At 45.7% G+C, this 23,373-nt stretch overlaps 1 protein-coding gene across 3 annotated transcripts in view; it reads right to left on the bottom strand.

The window, feature by feature from the left end:
• Nucleotides 1-13,753, bottom strand: part of AHCYL1 (adenosylhomocysteinase like 1) — a 39,020-nt gene extending 25,267 nt beyond the window's left edge. Inside the window, exon 1 of one of the 3 annotated variants that reach the window (XM_032155069.2) lies at nt 13,347-13,753. In XM_032155069.2, the coding sequence (XP_032010960.1) occupies nt 13,347-13,466 (120 nt within the window). In that variant the 5' untranslated portion in view covers nt 13,467-13,753. Of the gene's footprint in view, nt 1-12,975; nt 13,223-13,346 lie in introns of those variants that run through there. The other 2 variants (XM_032155071.2, XM_058439485.1) reach the window with 2 other exon arrangements.
• Nucleotides 13,754-23,373: the final 9,620 nt, after the last annotated feature.

Genomic DNA, 23,373 nt, shown 5'->3' on the forward strand with positions numbered 1-23,373 from the left:
ATAATCCCAGCTACTCAGGAGGCTGAGGCAAGGGGATTGCTTGAACCCAGGGGACGGAGGTTGCAGTGAGGTGAGATCACACCACTGCACTCCAGCCTGGGCGAATGAGTGAAACTCCGTCTCAAAAAAATAGTAATTTTTATTTATTTTATTTTTATTTTTTAGAGACAGGGTCTCCCTGTGTTGCCCAGGCTGACCTCAAACTCCTGGGCTCAGGGGATCTTCCTGCTTTGGCCTCCCAAAGTGCTAGCATTACAGGCATGAGCCACCACACCTGGCCCAAGAATAAGAATTTTTAATTATAATTTTTAAGAATAATTTTTCCAAAAACTTAGTAGCAAGTTTTAACTATATAACTTCACAAGCTGAATACAACTGCAAAACAGTCCCAGTCCCAGGAAGTGAGGTGTGAAATTCTTTTGGTTACTTTAAAAGGCTTCTTTAAAAATAAAAAATAAAGATAATTGGTATGTGATTATATTCTCTAGCTTAGGCAGCCTCAGCTTTAATGCATCACTGAGCAAACAATGAGATGTCTTTATATGAGTAGCTGGTTGGAAGGTTTCATAGCAGAACAGTTTTTCCATATGCTGGAGAGCAGTTATAACTGGAACCATCTAGAGCCTCCTCACTCCTCTGGGGAGGACTGTGGGCTCTGTTCTCTAATGAGATGAGTTTATACAAGTTTAGCCTGAACACAGCCGTTATTCAGCTATCTTTCAGTGTGCATATGGAAAGTCTCCCTTAGATATCCCTGTAAAGATCAACCTAAAGTAAAGAGGTCTTGGCATGTGGTTGTACTAAAGATCCGATTTCAGGGAGGTAAAGGTGGAACTGGCACAGGACTCTGTGTGCTCCAAACTCTTAATCTGGCTGTGTCTTTCTATATAATTCTCTCTCCCAGTGTTCCATTTCATTCATGTTTCTGCAGTACATGTTACACACTGCACTAACCCTCAGGCAGGGTTTGGCCATTCTTTCAAGTTTAACACCAACTTTTCCAACAACAGAGATATATTAACATTGGTATAAATGTTAAGGCAAACCCTTATCTGCCCTCCCACTTTTTATCCCAAAGCAACAGTGACAGACCCCTTCAAGACCAAAAAGGAGTATTTTTCTGCATGAGTCTCAGATCTGCTCACTTTGGCTTAAGGAGAAAGCTGTTCTCCTGGCTACTGGCTCACCAGCTTAGTCGACTGTCTGAGTTCTGCCCTCCTTTTCTTCCTGTCATCTTTCTCTAACCTTTACTCGGGCTATTTCATCAGCCCCTCAACTACTGTCACTTTCTGTGTTTTTGAAGCCAGAATTTCACTAAAATGTCCTCATGATCTTTATAACTTAACTATCACTCTCAGTCTAGGAATTCATAACATAAATTAGCACATTAGGGAAATTCTTATTCTGACCTGACTTTTAATCTATTGAGCGCCAGAAGCCCAGCCAACTAGAAACTAGGGGTAAGAGTGAGAACAGAGTCAGAATCATTCTTAGCATTTCACATAAAACACAGACTCTTTAGCTTAGAGAAGACTTAGCCATTCCCTCTTTTTCTAGTGATATCCTTGAGTTGTTTACATACTGCTTTGGCTGTACAGATCAAGAAACTACAACCCGGTCTGGCGAGGAGATAATGGTTCCAAACACTCAATTCAGGGCCTGGCTTTATCCCAATCACCACATCCTCAAATCTAGACAAGTCTTCTAGGTTCTTAGCCCTGGGTCCATGGATGGGTTTCAGGCTGCCAATTCCCCCTTATAAGGTCCTTTGCTGTGTAATGAAGGTTGGACCACATATACAGTGGTGGTTCCATAACAATATGATAGAGCTGAAAAATTCCCATTGCCTGGTGACACCATAGTGCAGCGCATTACTCACATGTTTGTGGTGATGCTGGTGTAACAAACCTACTGCATTGCCAGTCATTTAAAGTCTCTATGATGTTTGCACAACAACAAAATCGCCTAAGGACACAGTTTACAGAATGTATCCCCCTTGTTAAGTGACACATGACTGTGTGCATTTTGCTGGAATATGTACACATCTCTCAGAGGGTTCCAAACCCCAAATGGTTAAGAACCACTTTACTGGACTTAAATGATCCAAATAATAACCTCACAAGAATGTCAGCTCTACAGAGTATGAATCTTTGTTTTGTTCACTGATGTACCCTAAGTGCTTAGCACAGGTCCCGGGACACTGCACCCTGAGCAGACAGGGCTACATGATTTCTGGTCATGGTTTACTCTGAATACGTGGAGAAAAAGAGCAACAGTAGACTATTTTCAGGACCTTTCACATGAGGGAGGACCAAGATTTCTCCTCGTGATCAAAATCATCCAGGAGAGGTAGTAGCTGCATTACCATCTTTTTTTCTTTTTTGAGACATAGTCTTGCTCTGTTGCCCAGGCTGGAGTGTAATCATGCCATCTCAGCTCACTGCAACCTCCTCCACCCCATAGGTTCAAGCGATTTTCCTGCCTCAGCCTCCCGTGTAGCTGGGACTACAGGCACCTGCTACCACACCTGGCTAATTTTTGTATTTTTAGTAGAGATGGGGTTTTGCCATGTTGGCCAGGCTGGTCTCGAACTCCTGACCTGAGGTGATCTGCCTGCCTTGGCCTCCCAAGGTGTTGAGATTACAGGCGTGAGCCACCGTGCCTGGCCCATTACCATCTCAATATTAGATTTCCTAACAATGTTGGCCACTCTTGCTAGATAATCTAAAAGAATGGTTCTAAATCTGGGAGCTTTCAAGTTTATCTGGTGAAGCTGTTTCAAAATGCCAACCCATTCTCCATCTGCTCTCTTACTCTCAGCTCCTCCCCCATTCTGATTACACAGCTCTAGTTTAGAGCCAGGTAATGAGTTGTTGTGAAAAAGCTCTCTGTGTGACTGATACCTTCTTCTCCTTCCACAGAATGAGAAGTGCTGATCTAAGAAATAATCTAAGCAGGATCTGAAAAGGAAACACAAGTACACTGAGTTTACCAGGCTCTTGACAAAGCAACTTCCAATACAGGAACAAATGCATTAGATATGCCTTGTTCAGAAATAAAACAAATAAGTCAAAGGAAGTAGAGAATCTACCTTTAATACCAACTCCATCTGTTAGGAACAGACAATCCATCAGATGGATCCATAGGGGTTAGGAGAACATGATAGAGAGACTGTCTGAGGAAGACCGAGGCTGTATTTTTATTAGTTTGGTCCAAATTCAGTAAAAATTGGCAAAGTGCTCTCATTCCAGACATGCCCAGTGCTCAGCTAATCCCCTCACTGCGGAGTAAGAAAAGAATGTACAGAATTATGAAACCCCTGCTCCCCAAATAGGAGGGGCTCCACCTCCTGAATGCAAGGGCCGAAACTAATCTCATCAACCATCCCCTCCTAATTATAAACTAGGTAGAGAAATAAGGTGCTTAACACAGGTGTTCTCCTTCTAAACTTTATGATTTGTAAACATGCTTTACCCCACTTCCACTAAAAACCCGGCCTTTGCCAACCTCAATTCATTATTGATTGGCAAACAAGAACAGAAACTAACCCCAGAATAATGTTTCTCTCCGGAAAATCTTGGGGAAGGGGTGCAATAAGGTCAGCCCCACCAAGATGCATTTTCCTTGGACTTACAATGCATCTTATTACACTGAGAACACCATGTTCCCAACCAGCTTGGTCTCTTTTCTGTTACAAACCTGAAGTAAACAGATTCTACAGCAGCTACAAGTCTGTTACCAAGGCCACTGTATTATCAATATAATTAACATTCACAATTCATCCAGTCCAGCATGACAAGCCAGCTGGGCTACTTCTCATAAATGAACACTGGGAATCTTCATGTCTTGCTTGCTAAGAAAGCTGGTGCTCAGAAGCTGGGCACTGAACCCTCAAGTATTGCATAATAAGTGGGATACCACTTGGCCACCCATAGGAAACTGAATTAGTTACCAAAGCAACTGGATACATCTGCTATCTCTAGGAAGCACCTATTTCAACTTCCAAAATAGCAAAATTCGCCGGGCACAGTGGCTCACGCCTGTAATCCCAACACTTTGGGAGGCCAAGGCAGTTGTATCACCTGAGGTCAGGAGTTCGAGACCACCCTAACCAACATGATGAAGTCCCATCTCTACTAAAAAAAAAAAAAAAAAAAAAATTAGCCAGGTGTGGTGGCACATGCCTGTAATCCCAGCTACTTGGGAGGCTGAGGCAGGAGAATCACTTGAACCCGGGAGGTGGAGATTGCAGTGAGCCAAGATCGTGCCATCACACTCCAGCCTGGGCGACAGGAGCGAAAATCCATCTCAAACAAACAACACAAAATAGCAAGATTCTGAAGGTCTCCCTTTCCCCCGAATCTTGCCTAAGTTATACACTTGAAGTGAAACAGAACACACAAAATGTAGTGCCAACTAGAGCCTGAGCTTCTGGCTAGGATAAGCATTGGCCCAGTTCCCAGAAGACTGTAATTCTAAAGAAGGTGTGTTTCAAAGAGAGAAGGGCATGTATAGCTTTTGAGCATCAAACTCAGCCTTTGGCTCAGAAGGGGCAGCCAGGGTTGCAGAGTAACAACCAGAAGTTTGCTCATCACTGCTGGGCAGAGCTGTTGTTTATTACTTTCAGAGTTCCAATGTACTTTCCAAAATCAAACTATTCAACTCATCACTAATCCCCAAAGCTCAAACACCCTATGTGAAAGCCTCCCTGTTCTTTAAATCAAGAGCATGTATAAACCAGGATACCAGTTTCAACTTTGGGCAGTGTCCCTAATGCTGAAAGTTTAAAAGTTGTTTCAATGGTGAGAAATTCAAGTTACCTTCCCCATTACTGTCTAAGGATATCCCTATGCCCACTGCCACTGGGCTAAGAAGCTGGAGGCATATATTCAGATGTCTTCTGCCTGACCTCCTATTTCTGGCATTATAAAGGGATCTATGAAGTTGGAAATTCTCATCAATTTCTCACCTGCAGTTCTCGGTACTTCCTTATACCTATATGAGAGGGCTCTAAGTTAGAAAAATCACCCCAGCCAACTGAAAGGGAAAGTGAGTCAAAGCCACCACATAAGTCCAACTTACTTTCTCCTAGGAATGATTATCTCACATTATTTTATTCAATAAACATTTACTGACAGTATTATGTGCCAGGTACTATATACATATGCGTGAGATACAGTCTTTGCCCTCAACATGTTCCATCTAGAAAAGTCAAATGATGAGTAAAATTCAAATATCAGGTCAGTCCTTAAAATATAATAGTTTGAGAAGTACTACATTGAAATCAAACCTATTTTTGAGAGACATACAGAAGCACATTATTTTGTTTAGTTTTGATAATCTACTATGTGAGCTACTATTTCAAACACTCCTATGGAATCAGCTCTGAAGCTTCAGGGGCATCCGCATTTCATATGAAGAGCGGTAGAGTTGAGATAATACCAAAAAATCCCCAAAGTGGCCGAAATGCCGGTTTGAATGCGTGTTAAGTTCCTGAGCTGAACTCTCAAGGCACTTATAATGAGTCTTTTGGGAAGCTGAGGAGCATCCCAAAGAGGCAGCTGACAATGCCAACAACCTCAGCTTTGTTCCAAGCCATAAGGACAAACTGTAGGCTGGAAACTTATCTCTTAGCAGTTTGTGGACTTGTAATGAAAAGAGATGCTGTGGCTTGGAGGCCTGGCCTTCTACATCAGGGCTTTAAAACCCAGGATCCATGAGTTGCAGAAGTCCCATAAATCCTCTAACAGAATACGCAAATTTTTGTGCTCCTGAATTTTCCTGAGGAAAGAACCAGGATTTTCATTAAACTCTTAAAAGGACCTCTGACTCAAAGAGTAAGAACCATTGTTCTACAGTCTCTAATCCAGTGATTCTCAAGAGCATTCCCTCAAATAGGCAAAAGAGAAGCATATTCCAATTCTCTATCTTCTAAACAAATCTGTCTACTTACTGACCTTTTTTCCAAAATTAGAAACAAAGATGGGGATGTGCATTTTGAAAATTCAAAGTGAATCTCTATTTTCTACATCCCCAAAATAAAGCTAACAGTCATGAGAACCTGAAGTCTTTTCCTTAAAGTCTTCGAGGAAGGAGAAGGAGTGGGTCTGGTCTAAGAGGACAGATCAGAATCTCTGTCCTATTAACTTTTTTTTTTTTTTTTTGAGACGGAGTCTCGCTCTGTCGCCAGGCTGGAGTACAGTGGTGCGATCTTGGCTCACTGCAACCCCTACCTCCTGGGTTCAAGCGATTCTCCTGCCTCAGCCTCCCGGGTAGCTGGGACTACAGGTGTGTGCTGCCACACCCAGCTAATTTTTTGTGTGTTTTTAGTAGAGACGGGGTTTCACCATGTTGGCCATGATGGTCTCGATCTCCTGACCTCGTGATCCACCTGCCTCGGCCTCCCAAAGTGCTGGGATTACAGGCGTGAGCCACTGTGCCCGGCCTGTCCTAGTAACTTTTATGATAGGTCTCTCTCTCTCTCTTTTTTCCCCCTCAGATTTCTGGAACCACAAAGGAAACAGGTCATGGCCCAAAAGCTTTGATGTGAGGTCTTGACGTGAGGTCAAGCCAGTTCTGGGGGAAAAGGGACAAAGTACTTCCCATTATGCACATGGAAACCTATGTCCCAAAGGTTCACCTTAATACAATTAGTAACTACTAGAAGAGTTGGAGTCATTTATTAAAAACAGAACTTCCAAAATCCTTTCATTGCTCAAAACTCAGTATGAACGGCTTCATTCAGGAAGTCTAAGTGAATGAAAGATGGTTACACTCATCTCCTCCAGCCTCTTGCCCCTTTACTCTGTCACTCACAAATTTACCATCTAGTTCACACTGAGCCACACATCATTGTGGATCAGCACATTAGCATTTTCCTTGGCACACAGGCTCAGAGGGATTCCACTAATGCCATCGTACACTCGCAGGTTCCGGAGAGAAAAGAAAAACATGTCAACAATAGGGTATGCTCTTGCTGAACAGTTCCTCAAATTGTGAAGAAGTAAGCCTGAGGCAGGTCCAAGATGAACAGCATGAAACAGAGAGCAGTCCCAGACCCCTCCTGTTTAATATGCCCCATTTCCATCACACAACTGAGTACAGGCTGTCCACTTAAAACAAGTGAACTGGCTTGGACTGGTAGAGAAGAACATGTTAAGCCCATTAAGTCCCACAGGTTAAGTACACAGGCACATTAGCAGAGGCGTTGGGGCTTTTATGGTAAGAAGCAGGAGCATGCTTGGAGAGTCTTGTACCTGTGGTTCTCAAAAGTACTTTTCCAATCTCTACCCCAGATTTCCAAATACTACCTTTTACCAGTAGTTCATTAAACTTTTTACTTTGTGTCCCATTTGGGTAGTGAATGATTAAGCCCCCCAATGTATACTGATAAGCAGTATCAATCATTATCTACATTCTGAGGTTAAGGCACCAGGCTAAATCCTTTAGAAAAATTAAACAGAGATAGAAACAAAATTGAAAGCAGTCTGAGTCTCTCAACAAAGGCATGGATGCTCCACTCTAGTTCTATGAGTGGCATGCAGCAAAGGCCACACATTTCTACAGGAGAAAATCAGTTATACATAATTAGAAGCAGGCTGTTAAGAGCAATGAGAAAACAGTACCTGCAGGGATGGGGGCGGGGGTGCTGGAGTACATATCTAAAATGATAAAGTCACAGTTCAGAAGTCTTTGGAATTATTTCATGTAATTCAAGGATTCTAGTTTGGGAAACCCCCAAACACCTGCAGTTTAAGGAAATAAACTCCTGGACTGAGACTGGCCCAGTGTCTGACAAATACCCACATTCTATGAGTGCATTATGTATTACGGGGGATGAATGGGGAATGGTAAGATAGAGAACATCTCAACTCCATCAAAAGCTCTAAGATCTCTGTCTACGCACCCCGCCCCTGTAGTTAACAAAATGTTTTGGGGTTCAGTAGCTGTAAGCTCTATATAAAATAACATTTTTGTCAGAAAAAAAATTTTCTTATTGAAAAGACATTCCAATAGAAACTTGTTTTGGCTCTTTAACATTTCAAAATTAGGCTCTCATTTGCACTATCGTGTTGCATCATCCAGAGAGTTATAAATAGGGTGGCCACATAAACCAGGGTAACTTTCAGAGCTACGGAGGCACTCATTGGACTACATGCTAGGATAACAGGTATAAACCAGAATTGCACCAGGCAAACCAGGATATATGGTCACTCTAGATACAAAAAAGACCCACTAATTACTATTTACTAAATGCTAATCCTCTCAACCATCTATATAGGTAGCACTATCATTGTTCCCCATTTTATAGATGAGAAAAGGACGTCACTTGTTGAATATCCCACAACTATTAGATAGAGACTAAAGGTAAAACTGACTCCAAAAATCAGTGCTTACCTTATGTTGTACTACTAGTCACAGTTTTAGGAACAGAAACGGGAAGTTAAAGGCGTCTTATGTAACAGCCAAGCAACAGTGGAACAAAAGAACTACTTGAGTGAGTCAAAGGAAAATATGGAATCAGAAAAGGAAAGGCAACTGAAATTCTGCATGAATTTTTATTAACTGCTTACTACAAAATAGGCACTGATAGTATTGACAATAATCAAAAGGAAAATTTGTGGTAAGAATTTGTCTTCAACTGGGGATTCTCAGATTTCAGGCTAGAAAAAACTCTGGTCTGTGCACGTAGGTTGTCCTTCACACATGACAGGAATGCTTCTGACACACCTCATTAGCATGCGTTCTGAATTACTATTTGGTTCTGAATTATAATAAAATATGTCCAGTATAATCAGGGTTGACACTCTTTATAAAAATACAATACTCACATTTCCAAACTTGAGAAACAGGTAGGTATAAATGATTCTCCTTTATTTGCCAGTTCCTTTAAAACAACCCCAAGAGGGCATTAAAGTGCTTATTTACAGATCATTAACTACTTGGAGTGGCAGAGTACACTTGCTAGGAGTCACAGGCAACTAAAGACCTGCATGATTCCATGTATCAAAATATCCTTTATAGACAACTTTCCAAGAATACTATATTGGGGTGGGCGTGGTGGCTCTTGCCTGTAATCCCAGCACTTCGGGAGGCCGAGGTGGGAAGATTGCTTGAGCCCAGGAGTTCAAGACAAGCCTGGGCAACACAGGGATTTCCCCATCTCTACAAAAAAAAAAAAAAAAAAAAAAAAAAATTTTAAAAAGAATATTACATTGGGTAAAACGCTCTGGATCCAAATGACACACTCCTGATAAAGAAAAGGTATACATTTGTAACCTTGGCAGCAAAAGATCTAGACAACTACTGATCTAGAAATCTTCTAACAGATTTCTTTCTGTTACAAGCTAAATGTCTAAAGGAACTTGGAACCAAGTAATTTGGAAACTAGAGTGTAACTAACTAAACCAAACAAGAAAAAGAGATATAATCAATACCTGTGGAGAAATCTTAAAAAGAGGATCTTCTTACACCCCAACTCCTGCGTTAAAGACTGCTACTAAAACAGCAGCCACTCTAAGGAGAATCAAGAGATACTAATGATGTGAAGATAGGAAATGCCAACCTATGAAATCTCCTTTCAGTGATTCTGACAAGTCCTGGTGTAAATTCTATACAACTGCACCAAAAATTAACCATAAGATAACTCTGATGACAAAAGGAGAAACCTGGATTTTACCTATCAGGTTAACACCCAAGCTGTACCCATTGGGGCTCTACTTGGTGTGCTTCCTAAGTCTCAGCTGACCCTTTTGATGAATTAGTGGCACACAGCTTCATTCAAATAAAGAATATCCTATAAACAAAAGTAGTTTTTTCTATGCTCTTCTCCTTCCCCACATTTTGCTGGTGGGTCTGACTGCACAGATCCTAGGTCAAAATGTTTAATGGATCACTCTGGAGAGTGCCCTTAATGTTCAGAAGTTCAGAGAACAGCAAATGTTCTGATAGGCATTCCAGAGAAACAAGCTTATTGTAAGAGATTTGGGTTTACACTACGAAAAAAGAATCAACTTGACACAGTGTCAATTTCCAAAGGTCCAAGGACAGTTACCACTTCTGTTACACAAAGTAGCAGAAAAAGAGTGATAAATAACCAGTGGTTATGGGGAACTAGATTACTTACTTGGTTTGACTGATAACTGCCAACATTAAACAAGGATCTTCTTCAGTTGTGGTACACTTAACTCTTAAAACTCAAGGATTCCTTTTCTTACCTCAAATTTTCCTAGCCATACCATCTGAAATCACCAGTGACAGTCGTGAACAAGCCTTACAATGTGAATTACACTACAGCTATTAAGACAGTCCTGTGAAAAATTATTTTAGAACTCTGTGTCGGGAAAAGTTGTCCTCTTGAGGAATTGACATGTATTATTTCCCATGCCTGCTAAGGAGACTGTAACTATGATTCTTTTTATCCTCTGGCTGCTAAAAGTTTAAAGTTGCATGTGATCAACCTCATCAACTATCTTAGCCCTCGAGGTTAACAATATTTTTTTCATTCTTTCTATAGTTTTTACTTCCTTTTATATCACATATATGTTCTGTGTTATAAGCCACTTCAAATGCCCATCGAAGAAAGAATATAAATATACGAATAGACTTTTAAAAAATTACACTTGCTATCTTAACTCCCCAACATGCCCCTATCTCCACCTGTTCCAAAAAAAATAGGCATTTATTTGGCAGATGAGGAGATGCAGGTACAAAAGCTAATTAATTTGCTCAAGGTCATATCACTTTAGTTGACTTCTCAACACCCAGACATCTCAAATCTTCAATCAAACCAACAAGTCCTATTTTGTTCATAGCAGTGTGATAGGCCTGGGCACACAAAACTGAGTAAGTCATGATTATAGTTAAGAATCTAGATATTTATGCTTTTAATTGGTGGACATCCACTCTATCTCAAACAAAGGAAACAAAATGAATAAAAGCTGACCAGAAAGTGACACTGGGATCTGATCTAATTGAGGACCATCAAGGTCACCCTGAAGTAACCTATATCCTCTGGCATCAAGAACATCCTCAATTCTTGAGGGGCCTCAGGGCTTCAGAATAATCCAAGGATTACTGGTCTAGAGCTAGGGTAGAAGTCTCACAGGTGAAGGACTGCACCATTTGAAGAGGTCTTTTTCTCACACCATTAAGTACCATGCCAAGTTACTTTTTTCCCTCTTACTTTTCCCATGCTTTCACGTTATCAACACATGGCACAGGTACAAAAGTGACTTAAGTCATAATGTTCAATTCAGCAGTTCTGAAAAACAGATTGCCTAGGACTTGCTAAGTGACCTTGACTAGTCCTCAACTGATCCATTAACTAAATAAATGTCTTTTATCATCACTAGGGAAAGGGTAATTAGTCATCATAAAACACTTTATTACAAAGTACTACGTAAATGCTAAACAATAAAACTTAGAAGAGAAAGATTAATAGGAAACACGGTGGGGCACATTTACTGGCAAATGGAAACTTAAAACAGGGTCTTCTCACATTCCTGGCAGAGCCTGCTGCTTTTAGCTAATGCAATATCAGTCTAAAATCATCAGCACTTGGCCTGACAATAATACACATTAGTAATATTCCTCCTGGGGAGAAGAGAGGAAAAGGGATAGTTATTCCTGGTAGGTAGCCATATGGACATCTCAGTTACTAGTTAGCCAGGTGGGCAATTAATATTTGAGTACCTACTATATGCTGGGTACAAAGCTAGGCACACTGGATACAAAGGTGAACAAGAATCGCTGCCTTAATGAGTTTTTACAATCTACAATATAGACTTTGTCTTATCAACACTGGTACTTTCAAGAATACAGATTTACTAACATAAAGGCAAGTAGCAGCAAAGATGCCAGAGTCTGGGAAATTCAGGTACTAGGGCTTTCCCATTCTTTCCTCTAACTCATCTAAGGTCCCACCCTCAATCATTCTGCTTATAAGAACTGTGACTGTTTCTCCAAAGAATAGTGCAGATTGCAAAGGGTCATTGTCCCAACAAAGCAGTCAACTGAACTGACAGCACTAAAGTTAATCAGATGCCTCAGAGCCAAGGAATCTTCCACAATCTTTTAAAGGAATTAAATTCTTAATTTTCTGAGAAAACAGAGCGAAAGCACACAATGGCGACTTGTCTTTTTTAATCTTGCATTTGATTACTGGAGTGGCAGGTTAATTCACTTAAAAAAAAAGCCATCTCTCCCACTTAAGACAGCTTAACTAGTTGAAGCCTCAAGGACTTAACTATTTCTGCAGCCCTTGCTTTGTTCAGCTCTGCATCCCATTAAACATTGGATGCAGGCAGAGACAGCTTTGTAAGACTCTGTCTTTATAAAGAAGGGAGACATTTATCTGGGTTCTCACTGGCTTCAGGAAGGTCACCTCTTTGTAAAGGTTCTCTGGTCTACTGCTAACTGGGTGCCAGGTGTATGGAAAATCAAGATGTGATTGGCAGTAAATGATCAGAAAGCAATAAGGATCCCAATTCCACCACTCAGAGAGCTAGTCAGACTAAAATCTCCAAAGGTTGCCATTTATGAGAGAATTCGAAGGGTGTCCTTTGAGCTCAACCTACAGCACAATAGATCAAACTTGTTCTGCCTCAAAAGTACAGTCAAGACTGAGCAATCTTTCCTTACCACCCACTACTCCAACCCACCCAAGCTCCTTTCTCCAGGGATGCCTAAGTGATCTATTCACATGACTCTAGGATCCACCTGTATCCATGACAGTGTCTGCTGTCACCAACCTCCAAATGTCAATTTCTTACATATTTCGAAGTAATTGGAAGGCTGTAGAAAGTGAAAATCATAGATTTTCAATTTCATGTTACCCTCATTGCTTTCACCTGTATATCAGAGCTAGCTTCACGCATTCTTTACTCTTGCCTCCCAGCTATCACGCAGTTGTTGGATAAACCGGCCACTGCTCCCAAAGATTTGACGGAAGTTCTGCCAGATTTACCCACTCACCTGAAGAGAGATTTTCTGTACACCCCATGCCCCCGGACTGGTCACAAGGGTCAGCTGAGTTGGTTCACCCCCTCCCACTCTCGTCTTCGAGGCCCTTCATCCAGGAAAAGTCTGTCTCAAATTTAAGGCCTGGCCCTGTCGGGTTTCAAAACGATCCCGGAGGACTTGGGCCGAGGGACAAAGGAAAGCGAGGTCAGAGGCGGCCTTTCAGCCCGGGATAGGCCAGGGGCCGCACAGCCGCCACCCCCTACATCACCTCCGCCGTCCCCAGTCACCCCCAGAAGTCCCAAACTAGCCAGAGCCCGGGCTTGCTCGTGTCCCTTCCGCGAGGCCGGAGCCCGAGCCCCCGCCGCCACCCAGAGCCCCCGCACCTTCTTGGGCGCCTTGGTGACGGTGGCCATGAAGGAGTACTTCTCGGCGTCCTCGATCTCCTTGGCCTGCTTCAGCTCCTCCCCGACCCCGGGCAGCGGCATCGCGTCAGGCATCGACATCCCCCGGCCGGCCCGGCCAGCGGCTGACCCGCCGCCCCCGCCTCTTTCCCCCTCTGGCGCCCGCCCGCCTGCCCGCGCGGCGCCCTCCGACACGCGATCGCCCACCCTCCTGCCGGGCCCTGCGTCGAGCTGCGTCGGCTTCTGAGGTGCTGTGGCCCACGCCTTGTCTGTTCGGACAGCGGACAGCCGGACAGCGACGGCGGCCACAAGAGAACCAGAAGCACCAGCTCCGAGCTCCGACCTGCCCGCGCCGCCACCTCCGCCGTACGCAAACACGCACGCAAAGCGAGGGTAGAGGGCGGTGACGCCACGTCAAGTACTGGCAGCTCCCGGGAGGGGGAAGAGGCGGGGAGAAACGGCACTCTGTCGTGACGTCACCACGCTGGGCTGGGCCACCGAAGCCGCTCCTCTCCCGCTCGAGAGCGAAGTTCCCAGGGTGAGCAGGACCCTTTGTGCCACCAGGTGGCACCATCAGCCCTGGGAGCAGCGCGAGGTTCATGCAACGATGCTGCGGAACGGAGGGTCTTTGGGCTGCGGGGTTCCTGGCAAGGCCTCAGAGGCGCATGAAAGGGGTGTTTGGGAGCAAAGACCAGAGCCCCACACGGCACATCGTACAGCCATTCCTAGGAAAAGTCCGGGGCTCGAGACAGCCCACTCACTCACTGGCCCAGCCCCAGGCCGTTTGGATTAAAGCTCCTTCCCAAGGGGCAGTGCCTGTCTCTTTGGCTTCATAGGGGGCAGAACTGACTCAGAGTAGTCTGGTTTCTGCAGAACGCTTTGTGACTTCCTCCACCACCATCTCCGACTGGACCTTGCCTGTTTACAAAACCCTCATTGGGATAGGGCTGATGGGTATGAGGGTGGAGACCAGGAGAGCTGATGGAGAAGTCCCCAGCCAGAATGGCTTTCCGTCCTTGCTCCACCAAAGCATTAGACCCTTCCAGCTCTCAGTGGGCATCCAGGACATTCATGGACCGTTCACACCCTTTTACTGGGCCTACTACGTGCAGTGCCTGTGCTAAGACCCTGCTGGCAAAAGGGCATGTGACGCATTTTATGTTTTGCAAGGCTTAGTTCAGCTGGAGAGGCAAAGCCTGCCTGTATCCTAATGTCAGCTGAGGTAGCTTGTCCTTTGAGATTCAAATGACATTGGCTCCAATTACCATGTCCTGTGGAAAGTCCATTACTGGGAGGACTTGGATTTTTCATGGTCACCCCTGGCTCTAGTTTTTTTGCCTTGTCTGGCATTTTATTCACTATTCTGGTCATGTGACTGTTTCTGTAGCTCCTGGGGTCAATTCAGCCACTTCTCCTTTCAACCCCCACCCCATGCTAAACAACTACAAAATAAGGCTGTAACATGTAGTAAAACTTTTCATAAAGGTTTGTGGGTCACAGGGGAGAGATTACATCACACAGCAAACAATTTAAGAACACATTTCTGAAATGTTCTGAAAAGTTATTTTGGCTGTCTCACCACCCGGGGATTTCTCAATGGCCACAAGATCCCACCACGCTCCCTAGCCCATTACCATCTAATCTAGCTTCCTCCTGTTCCTCCCTTCCCATCTCTGCACCTCATCCTTTCTTCCTTGATAGACTCTGGGAAGCCAGATTCTCCTCTGCTGTGCTGAGCAATTCCAGTCTTCCCAGTGCCCTTTCCCTAAATTCCTCCCCAGGACCACCTTTTTTTTTTTTTGAGACAAAGTCTCTCTCTGTTGCCCAAGCTGGAGTGCTCTCAGCTCACTGCAACCTCCGCCTGCCGGGTTCAAGTGATTCTCCTGTCTCAGCCTCCTGAGTGAGTAGCTGGGACTACAGGCGTGCACCACCATGCCCGGCTAATTTTTGTATTTTTAGTAGAGACGGGGTTTCACCATCTTGGCCAGGCTGGTCTCAAATCCTGACCTCGTGATCCACCTGCCTCGGCCTCCCAAAGTGCTGGGATTACAGGCGTGAGCCACTGCGCCTGGTCAGGACCACCTTTTAACATCCAGAGACCTCCCAGGTTTTTAACAGGGCCTACCCTTTCAAGAAGGAAGTTTTGGTTTGAAATGACATTTTCCCCACTGATTTGTGTTCAGGGCTGGGGAGAGTGTGAAATATTCACCTCTAGGGCCCTAAAAGTCTTAGTCAGGGAATCCTGTGTTCCAGCCACCTAGCCTCATGAGACTGTCTGTTTGAAAAGGGCTGTAGAAGTGCCTGGAAGAATGCACCCTTTGCAGATCTGCAGACGTTGGTCTTGAACTGTTTGAATTCTTTCATCTGCTCACTTTTTTGAGCACTCAGACTTCCCTGTCAGGGGCATCACTATAGCAGAACAGGAACAGAGATGGAGAGCAGAATACCAGGTTCATCCATGAGGGTGCCAGACTGGCATCTTTCAGCTAGGGGTCAGGAACCACACCTGGTGCACTAAGGACTCTCTGGACATAAGGCTCACAGTGGCTTTCATCCTTGTGGGTTTGCCCAAACTGTTGGCAGAACCCAGGGATCAGAGATGCCTGCCCAAAGACTCGAGGCAGAACCCATTGGAACCAGGGATGAAATCTCAAGTCCCTATAATAGAAAAACGTGTGACTTAAGATGATCTTTTTTTTTTTTTTAAGAGAAGCATCAATGTATCTGTCTTTTGGATTTGATTTTTAGAACTCACTTTGTCTAAACATGTTGTCTCTCAGTCCCCCAGTTCTGCTGTGCATTTAAGCATCCAGACTGTGAGCTTCCTGGAGATTGAAGTTCAGTCTTTCCTTTACTCCTCCTGAACCAGGTCTGCCCTAGCACCAGGCTCAGTGTTGTCTGGTATTGCTGCTGCCACCAAGAATGACAGACAGGGCCAGGCCTAGAGCATGCAGTACCTTAGCAGTCTGGGCTAAGAAGGAGATCAGCAGGTCAGACTCCACTCACCTGAGTAGCTGGCCTGAGGGGAGGTTGATGAGCTGATGTAGGAGAGTCCGGGGGCTCAGACTGGAAAGGGGAAGGGCAGCACCCCCTACCCTGGTGGAAAGCATTAGCCTGTGTGGTTCAAGTGAGGCCAGGGGCCTGGGACATTCTTGGAAACCAGCCACTGTAGGGGGCATGGGTGGCTGCCATCCCTTCCATCATATGTGTACTGGAGAGCAAAGAGCTCACCCAGCCAGGGAGTGTGACAACATAACATCCATGAGAATCATTGCATCCTGTCCCCCACCCCCAAAAGCAATCCTAAGATAGCCTCGCATGGCACAGCTAAGGCGATTGCTTCTCACGAATGCCAAGAGATGACTTGTCTTCAGCCTACCCAGCCACCTGACTCAGCACCTCTACTGGCAAGTTCACTGCCCTGAACAGCGCAGTCCACACGCAGGTGAGAGACCCCTCTATGGGGCTATTGGAGAAGAGCAGGGACCCAAAGACAGATGCACCTGCTGTGTGTGGTGGTGGGAAGTCTCCAAGGGCCTGGAGCGAGGACCCTTGCTAGAAAGGAGTGGCCTAAGGGCAGTGGTGAATTGGGAGATGCTGTCACCAGAAATGTAGTGGCATTGGGTACCACACATGGGCTTGGTCTTGTTAATCAGATTCACTGTTCGTCCACCCCAAATTGATGTTCCACATTCAGTCATTTGTTTTTTTATTTATAAAATATATATTGAGTGCCGAAGAAGTGCCAGCAGCAGGGCTAGATGTCAGTCAGGACTACAGAGACAAATAAGCTGAGGTGCTGATCTCTACGTGGGGACAAGTGATGGGGGTGGGGTGCAGTGGAAGGCAAAGGGATGACACAGAGGGAGATGCTGCCAGAGCTGAATCTTGACAGATAAGCAGCTGGGCAAGGGAGGGAAGATTCTCCAGGCTGAAGAAACAGCCTGAGAATAGGCATGGTGATTAAAACAGCTTGGCATATTACGGGAACTGTAAATATCGCCATGTGGGTGGGGCACAGGGTGCAAAGCAGGGTGAAGTGAGCGCTGAAGCCAGGGCCAGATCCTGCAGGGCCTGTTAAGCCCTGGGTAGGTGGTGGTGATGTCTGCCATGCTGGGGAGCACAAGAGGAGAAGCAGGTGTGGCTAGAGGGGTGGAGGGGGGCTGCCTAGAGGAGTCAGCTTGGGACATGTTGAGTTTGATATGTCTATGGAGGGCACTGTCCCTGAGTCTCAGGGGAGCCCAGATTGGCACCTTTTGGAACTGCCTGCTCCCTGCCAGTCAGGCTTCCCACCAGGGGGAGGCTGTGCTCCTCCTGAAGGCCTTTCAGCTCCTGTTGGCCAGGCCTCGTGTTAGCCCTCTGGAATGAAAGTGCAGAAAAACTGCAGAGATCGTGGGTGACAATGGAAGTCTGGAAGAAGGTGAAGAGGGCAGTGGCTCTGCCTCTGGCTCTCCAGCATGGGCAAACCCTCCAGGTCCAGCCTTCTTTCTGTCCGAGAACTGCTACCTTGCACAGCTCTAGGAGGCACCACTGACATTGTAATTATTGTGAAAGGTGCCCTGGAGCACCACTTCAGATTGGTCACCTACCTCGCTGGCCCTGAGGGACCCCCAGAGGCTGGGCTCCCGGTTGCACCTCTGTGGCTGTGGGTGCTGGTCCTCAGGCTTCCTGGCTCCTACTTGCCACCAAGCTCCCTCCCTCCCTACCCTCAGCCTCTTCTCCTTCCCCTTCTCCAGTTCCAGTGGGAAAACCTTCCTCCTTCTCTGTCTCCCCCTCTGCTTATTATTATCATATTTATTAGGATCACTTACTCTTTATTATCATTTTGAACATTATAGGAAAGAAAAAACCATGAAGATTTTTTAAAAATCTCTTTTCATCTTGTTAAGTTCACTCCTAGTTCTTAGCAATTTGCAGAAACTCATTTTTACATACCTGTGATTGGTAGGTTCATGTCCTTTTGTATTCTGCTTTGATCAAATTACAATATTTCAAAAACACGCGACCCAAACGGAGAACATTGACATACTTGTTATTATTGTCCACGTTTCCCAAGCTTTCTGTCATATTGCTTTATGAGTTTGCTTAACTGTTTTCCTATTGTTGGGTATTTGAATTGTTTCCAACTAGTGCAATATAATGGAATGGAGGGAGGTGGTTTCGGAGTGGGTGTGGGGATGGCTTTCAAGCAAAACAGGCGAAGATGGGTCACGGCACCAGGTCCTGCCAGAGAAAGGGAACAAAAATGTAAGTAGTGGGGCCAGTTGTACTGACTGTAAACAAGGACCAGGATAAGGAGACACCTTTTGGCCCTAGAGGATCTGAGGTCCTGTGTCTGGAACTCGTGATAGCTGACTCATGGCGAGGCTGCATCGTGTGAGGAAGCAGGAAAACTGGGCAGAGATGTGGGCTCAAATCTTCACTCTGCTACTAACTTGGCCACTGGCATCCTGGACCTTTTTTGACCTCCTCTTCCTCATGCAAGACAGGTTGATAGCTCTCCATCTGGGGCTCGTGATGACCTAATCCAGTAAGATCATAAATATGCAAGAGCTTTGAACAAGTTGCAAATATTGTGCAAATGTAAGGTACTAAGATGTGGGTCCAGGCTAACCGTGGAGGGCAAAGGAGCTGTTGTTGAGAATTTGGAATTCTCTCTTTGCTCCGCTTCCCAGAATGACAGGAATAAGCAGAAACCCGTCTGCTGCAGGAAAGGATTGTCATTGTGGGTTTTGAGTACTTGTTGACATGTGGATGTGTTTCCTCAAAAGGGAGGGCTGACACTGCCCCAGCCATGAGCAATTGCTGCTTTCCTGGACCAACCTGGCCCCGGGGTCTGGCTGTGTGACCAGCAGCCCCTTGGAACTTCTTCACATGCTTTTTTTCTAGGTTGGACCAGAGATCCTGATGTATCTTTTTTTAGTTCCCAAAGCTGCCACACATTAAAGTTCATACTGAGAAGGCATCCACCAGTTGTAAACAATGTTCAAGAAATCTGTTCTGATGACTCTTTATGCACTTTGTATGTTTTTTCTGCTCTTAAGTGTGTGTATGGGAGGGGGGAGGATGGAGGTGGGGATGGTGAAGAGTTTACCAAAAAAGTAGAAATTGTGACACTGGCCTTGGACTTTAGCCTCTGCCCAGTCAGTTATTTACTGAGCACCAGCTTTGTCTCGGGAGCTGTGCTGGGCGCCAGGGATCCCACAGTAAACAAGACAGACACAGTTCCTGTCCTCATGGGGCTTACAGTCCATAGCAGAGCTTTGTCAGAAAATCGAGGTTCCCAGTACTGTCTGAGAGGGCACACCCCCTCCTTGCTGTCTCCACGTGCCCCACCCTGAGCAGTCTTCCAGAGTGTGTGGCATGCTTCCCCTCCCTGCCACTGAGGCTGTGAATAGCCCCATGCTAGGGAAGGAAGAGCAATCTCTCTCCCCAGTTCAGAGATGCTGACCCACCCTTAAAGTAACCCCGAGTCTTTTAGAAGCTTCTGGGATACTGCTTCTCTGGCAGTTGTGCTCCCCCAGGACAATGGTGAGTGGGCTGGCGAGATCTAAGTGTCAGCTTCTGGGATAAGGGAGGACACTGCCTGTATTTGCCTCTCCCAGGCCTGCCTCTCTACCCACAACCTGCAACCTGCCTCTAGGACTGGAAATAGTCCTGGAATCGCAGAGACACAAGTGGCCAGGATGGTTCGATATCCTGGTGGGTACTCCTTCAGGATGCCTGCTGGGAGCTAGCAGAGGATTTGTCTTGACTGGAAAGGCTCTGGGGCTGATGGAGTGGAACAGACAGAAGCTGCCATCTCCCAAAGCTCAGGTGCTCAGGGTCTTGCCCCTTTGCCCTGAAGGGCCCGGCCTGTGGCTGGTTTGCTGGAGCCAGAGGAGAGTGGTCCGCTGCTGGTGGTGCGGAGGCTGCTGCGGGGTGGGAGCCTGCCTTCCTCACCCTCTCTGGTGTGCAGGGCGGGCCCCATTGCATCACCCTTGGAGTCTCTGCTCCTGGCTTTGCAGCCAGCTGGGCCCCTGGAGGAGGGACTCTCCCTGTTTTTCAACAAACCATTAACCATTTCACCCTCTCAAGCCCTCCCTGCAGCCGACCTGGATTCCCAAGGCTGCCCGTCATGCCTCTCAACCCTGGTCTTGAAAACCTCCCTTCTGCTCCATGATTCCAGGAGCTCTGCCTGGACAGCCTTTTAAGAGTTGAAGGCTCCACATGCACAACACAAGCCTGGCCTCTTCCCCGGGGAAAGAGTTAAGCCTCATCCTCCACACCCTCAGCATTTGTCCCATTCTGCAGCAGTGAGGACAGAGCTCTTCAGCCTCCAACATGAGCTCATGCCACTTCCACACTTCCACAGAGTCCCGACGGAGGGTCAACACAATGTTTTAGACCAACAGCAAGAATGGATCTCATGCCAGAGACCAGGAGCTTGGAACTTGGCCTCTCCACAAAGGCCCTTCAGCCATTGCCTGCAGACCTGCTTGGCCCTTTGACCTCTTTATAAGGGCTCAGGGAAGGAGTGGATGACGTGAGGGCCTGGAAGGGCTCAAGGGACTGATGGAAGAGAGTCGCAAGTACACAGTGTTTCCCTGTTTCTGTCGGGGCTAGATGAGGAGATATCAAGGGGTGGGGATGGAGAGGCTGTTCCAGTCAGTGAAGCCCAGGCCACATTCCCTCTCAAGTCTTTTATCTCCCAACCCCAACATTCCCCTCATCGCCGTACCCATTCCAGGGCCTGAAATAGCCCGAAACTTCATCCAAGCCTAGGCCCACGTCCCAATTTTAGTTCCACAAACATTTGGCTGCACCATAGCTTGCAGGATCCTGAGCTGGGTCCCGTGGGGGATGCAGAGATGAATGAGGCCCAGCCCCTGCCTTCAGGGAGCTTGCAAAATGTGTCCAGATGACTGCAGTCAGAGGCGGAAGACGCCCGTGGAAGAAGAAAGAAAGACGCTCCCCATGGAGGGAATGGGGCAGGCTTGTGAAGGAGAGTTGGTTTTGTTGAATCTTAAAGGATGACTAGGATTTCAAGAGGCGGACTTGAGGAACACTGACTTTAGATGGAGGGAACAGTAAGAGAAAGAATATGGAGGTGTGAAATGTAGGGTATGCTCTGGAACGTGGCCAGCCATCTGGTTTAGAATGTGGAGCTGCTTGCGGTTTCCGTGGACGTGTGAGTCTGTCTAGATTCCCTACGGGCTGAGGGCTCCTAAGTGCCAATGACCCACAGATTCCCAGAGCTTTACAGAGCAGCCTATTTGTTAATCCTCTATTTAGGAACAGAAAGGTGAGAAACTTGCTCAGAGCTATAAAGCACATTCGTGACAGAGCAAGAACTGGACCCAGGTTCTCCCACCCCATCTGTTTTGGCTCAGTTCAGGTCCCTTAATCCAGGAAGCTTCGTCCGTGGAGTTGGCTGACCCAACAGACCCTGTTATCCCTTAGGGGTCCAAGGAGATGTATGAAATGAACAACCAGTGATCATGGATGAACGCATCAGTGCTCCTCATGGTGTTGCATATTTGCGTATTAATGAGGGAGGAATAGCTTCATTGACACTTGATGGGAAAGACATGCCAGTATTTTTTATTTTCCCACATTTATTTAAATCTGTTCCCAAATCCCATCCACAGTGGGTGAGAAGTCTGATATCATTTTTAGGGCTTCCTCTCTTGGCTCGTTGGATTTTACAAAAAATAAAACAAAATGAAAACCCCCAAATAAACAAAGAGTTTGTTCTTGCAGGACTGGGGCAGCTGGTTGGGATTCAGTGGAGCTCACCACTGCTAATGGCTGCCCCTCAGGCTGTATGCAGGTCCTCCCTGTCTGTGGGTACTGCTTCTCTAGGCAGGCTGGGGAGTTGCCCACTCACAGTGGTCTCTCCCAGCAGCAAGCTACTTAGTGGGCTTTCTTCCAGCCTCCTCACCCCTAGCTCTACCTCAGGTTGTGCCATCCCCAGGGTGGAGGGAAGAGTTCCAGTTGGATCTCAACTGCTGCCACTTGTGGACACTTGTGATCTCCCACCCTCTTTCCTGGTGCTGGAAGTCACTGCCCACAGGTAAGGCTACTCTGCTTTTCAATGGAAAAACCACCTTCCAACCTCTTTGACATCCTGGACTTGAAGCCCTGGCTGCCCCCTTGGGAGGATGTGGAGAAAATACTTCACATTCTTTTCTGAAGAGTCCACAGCCAAGAAAACCAGATATGGCTGATTTCTCAATCACGTTATTATGCCACACTAAATGTTCAATTAATCGCCATGTTACACTTACAACAGCAAAAGAAAAGTTCAGCAGTAAGTGACTAAAAATACCGTACAGTCATAGAAGGCCATACTGTGTAGCCTGGCAGAAGGATATTTAATGACATGGAAAGTTGTTCATGATAATATTCGTAGCTGAAAGAAAGCAGTTTTGAAAACAGCATCACGGTGTGACCCAATTTTTTGGTAAACATGAAATTATATATTTATATAAAGAAAAAATAACTGAAAGGTAAACACCAAAATGCATGTTTCCTCTATGTGGTGAGATTACAGATCATTTTTATTTTCTCATTTTTGTTTGTCTTCCTTTTTCAAAAATTCTGCAATGAGTGTGTATTACCTTATGTTGCCGAATAATTCAAATTAAATTTTAATTTAATTTTTTTTTTTTTCCTGAGACAGTTTTGCTCTGTCACCCAGGCTGGAGTGCAGAGGCACAGTCATAGCTCACTGCAGCCTCAAGCTCCGAGGCTCAATTGATCCTCCCACCTCAGCCTCTCGCAGAGCTGGGACTACAGGTATGTGCCACCACACCCAGCTAATTTTTTATTTTTAGTAGAGATATGGTCTCACTATGTTGCCCAGGCTGGTCTCAAACTCTTGGGCTCAAGCAATCCTCCTGCTTCAGCCTCCCAAAGTGTTGGGATTACAGGCATGAGCACCATGCCCGGCCTAAAATAATTTTTTAACCTACAAAAGTAAGACATACTCATTGTAAAAAATCTAAACAAACAGATGTACATGCAA

The sequence above is a fragment of the Hylobates moloch genome, unplaced genomic scaffold, assembly GCF_009828535.3.
Source record: "Hylobates moloch isolate HMO894 unplaced genomic scaffold, HMol_V3 SCAFFOLD_5, whole genome shotgun sequence".
Lineage (NCBI taxonomy): Eukaryota > Metazoa > Chordata > Mammalia > Primates > Hylobatidae > Hylobates > Hylobates moloch.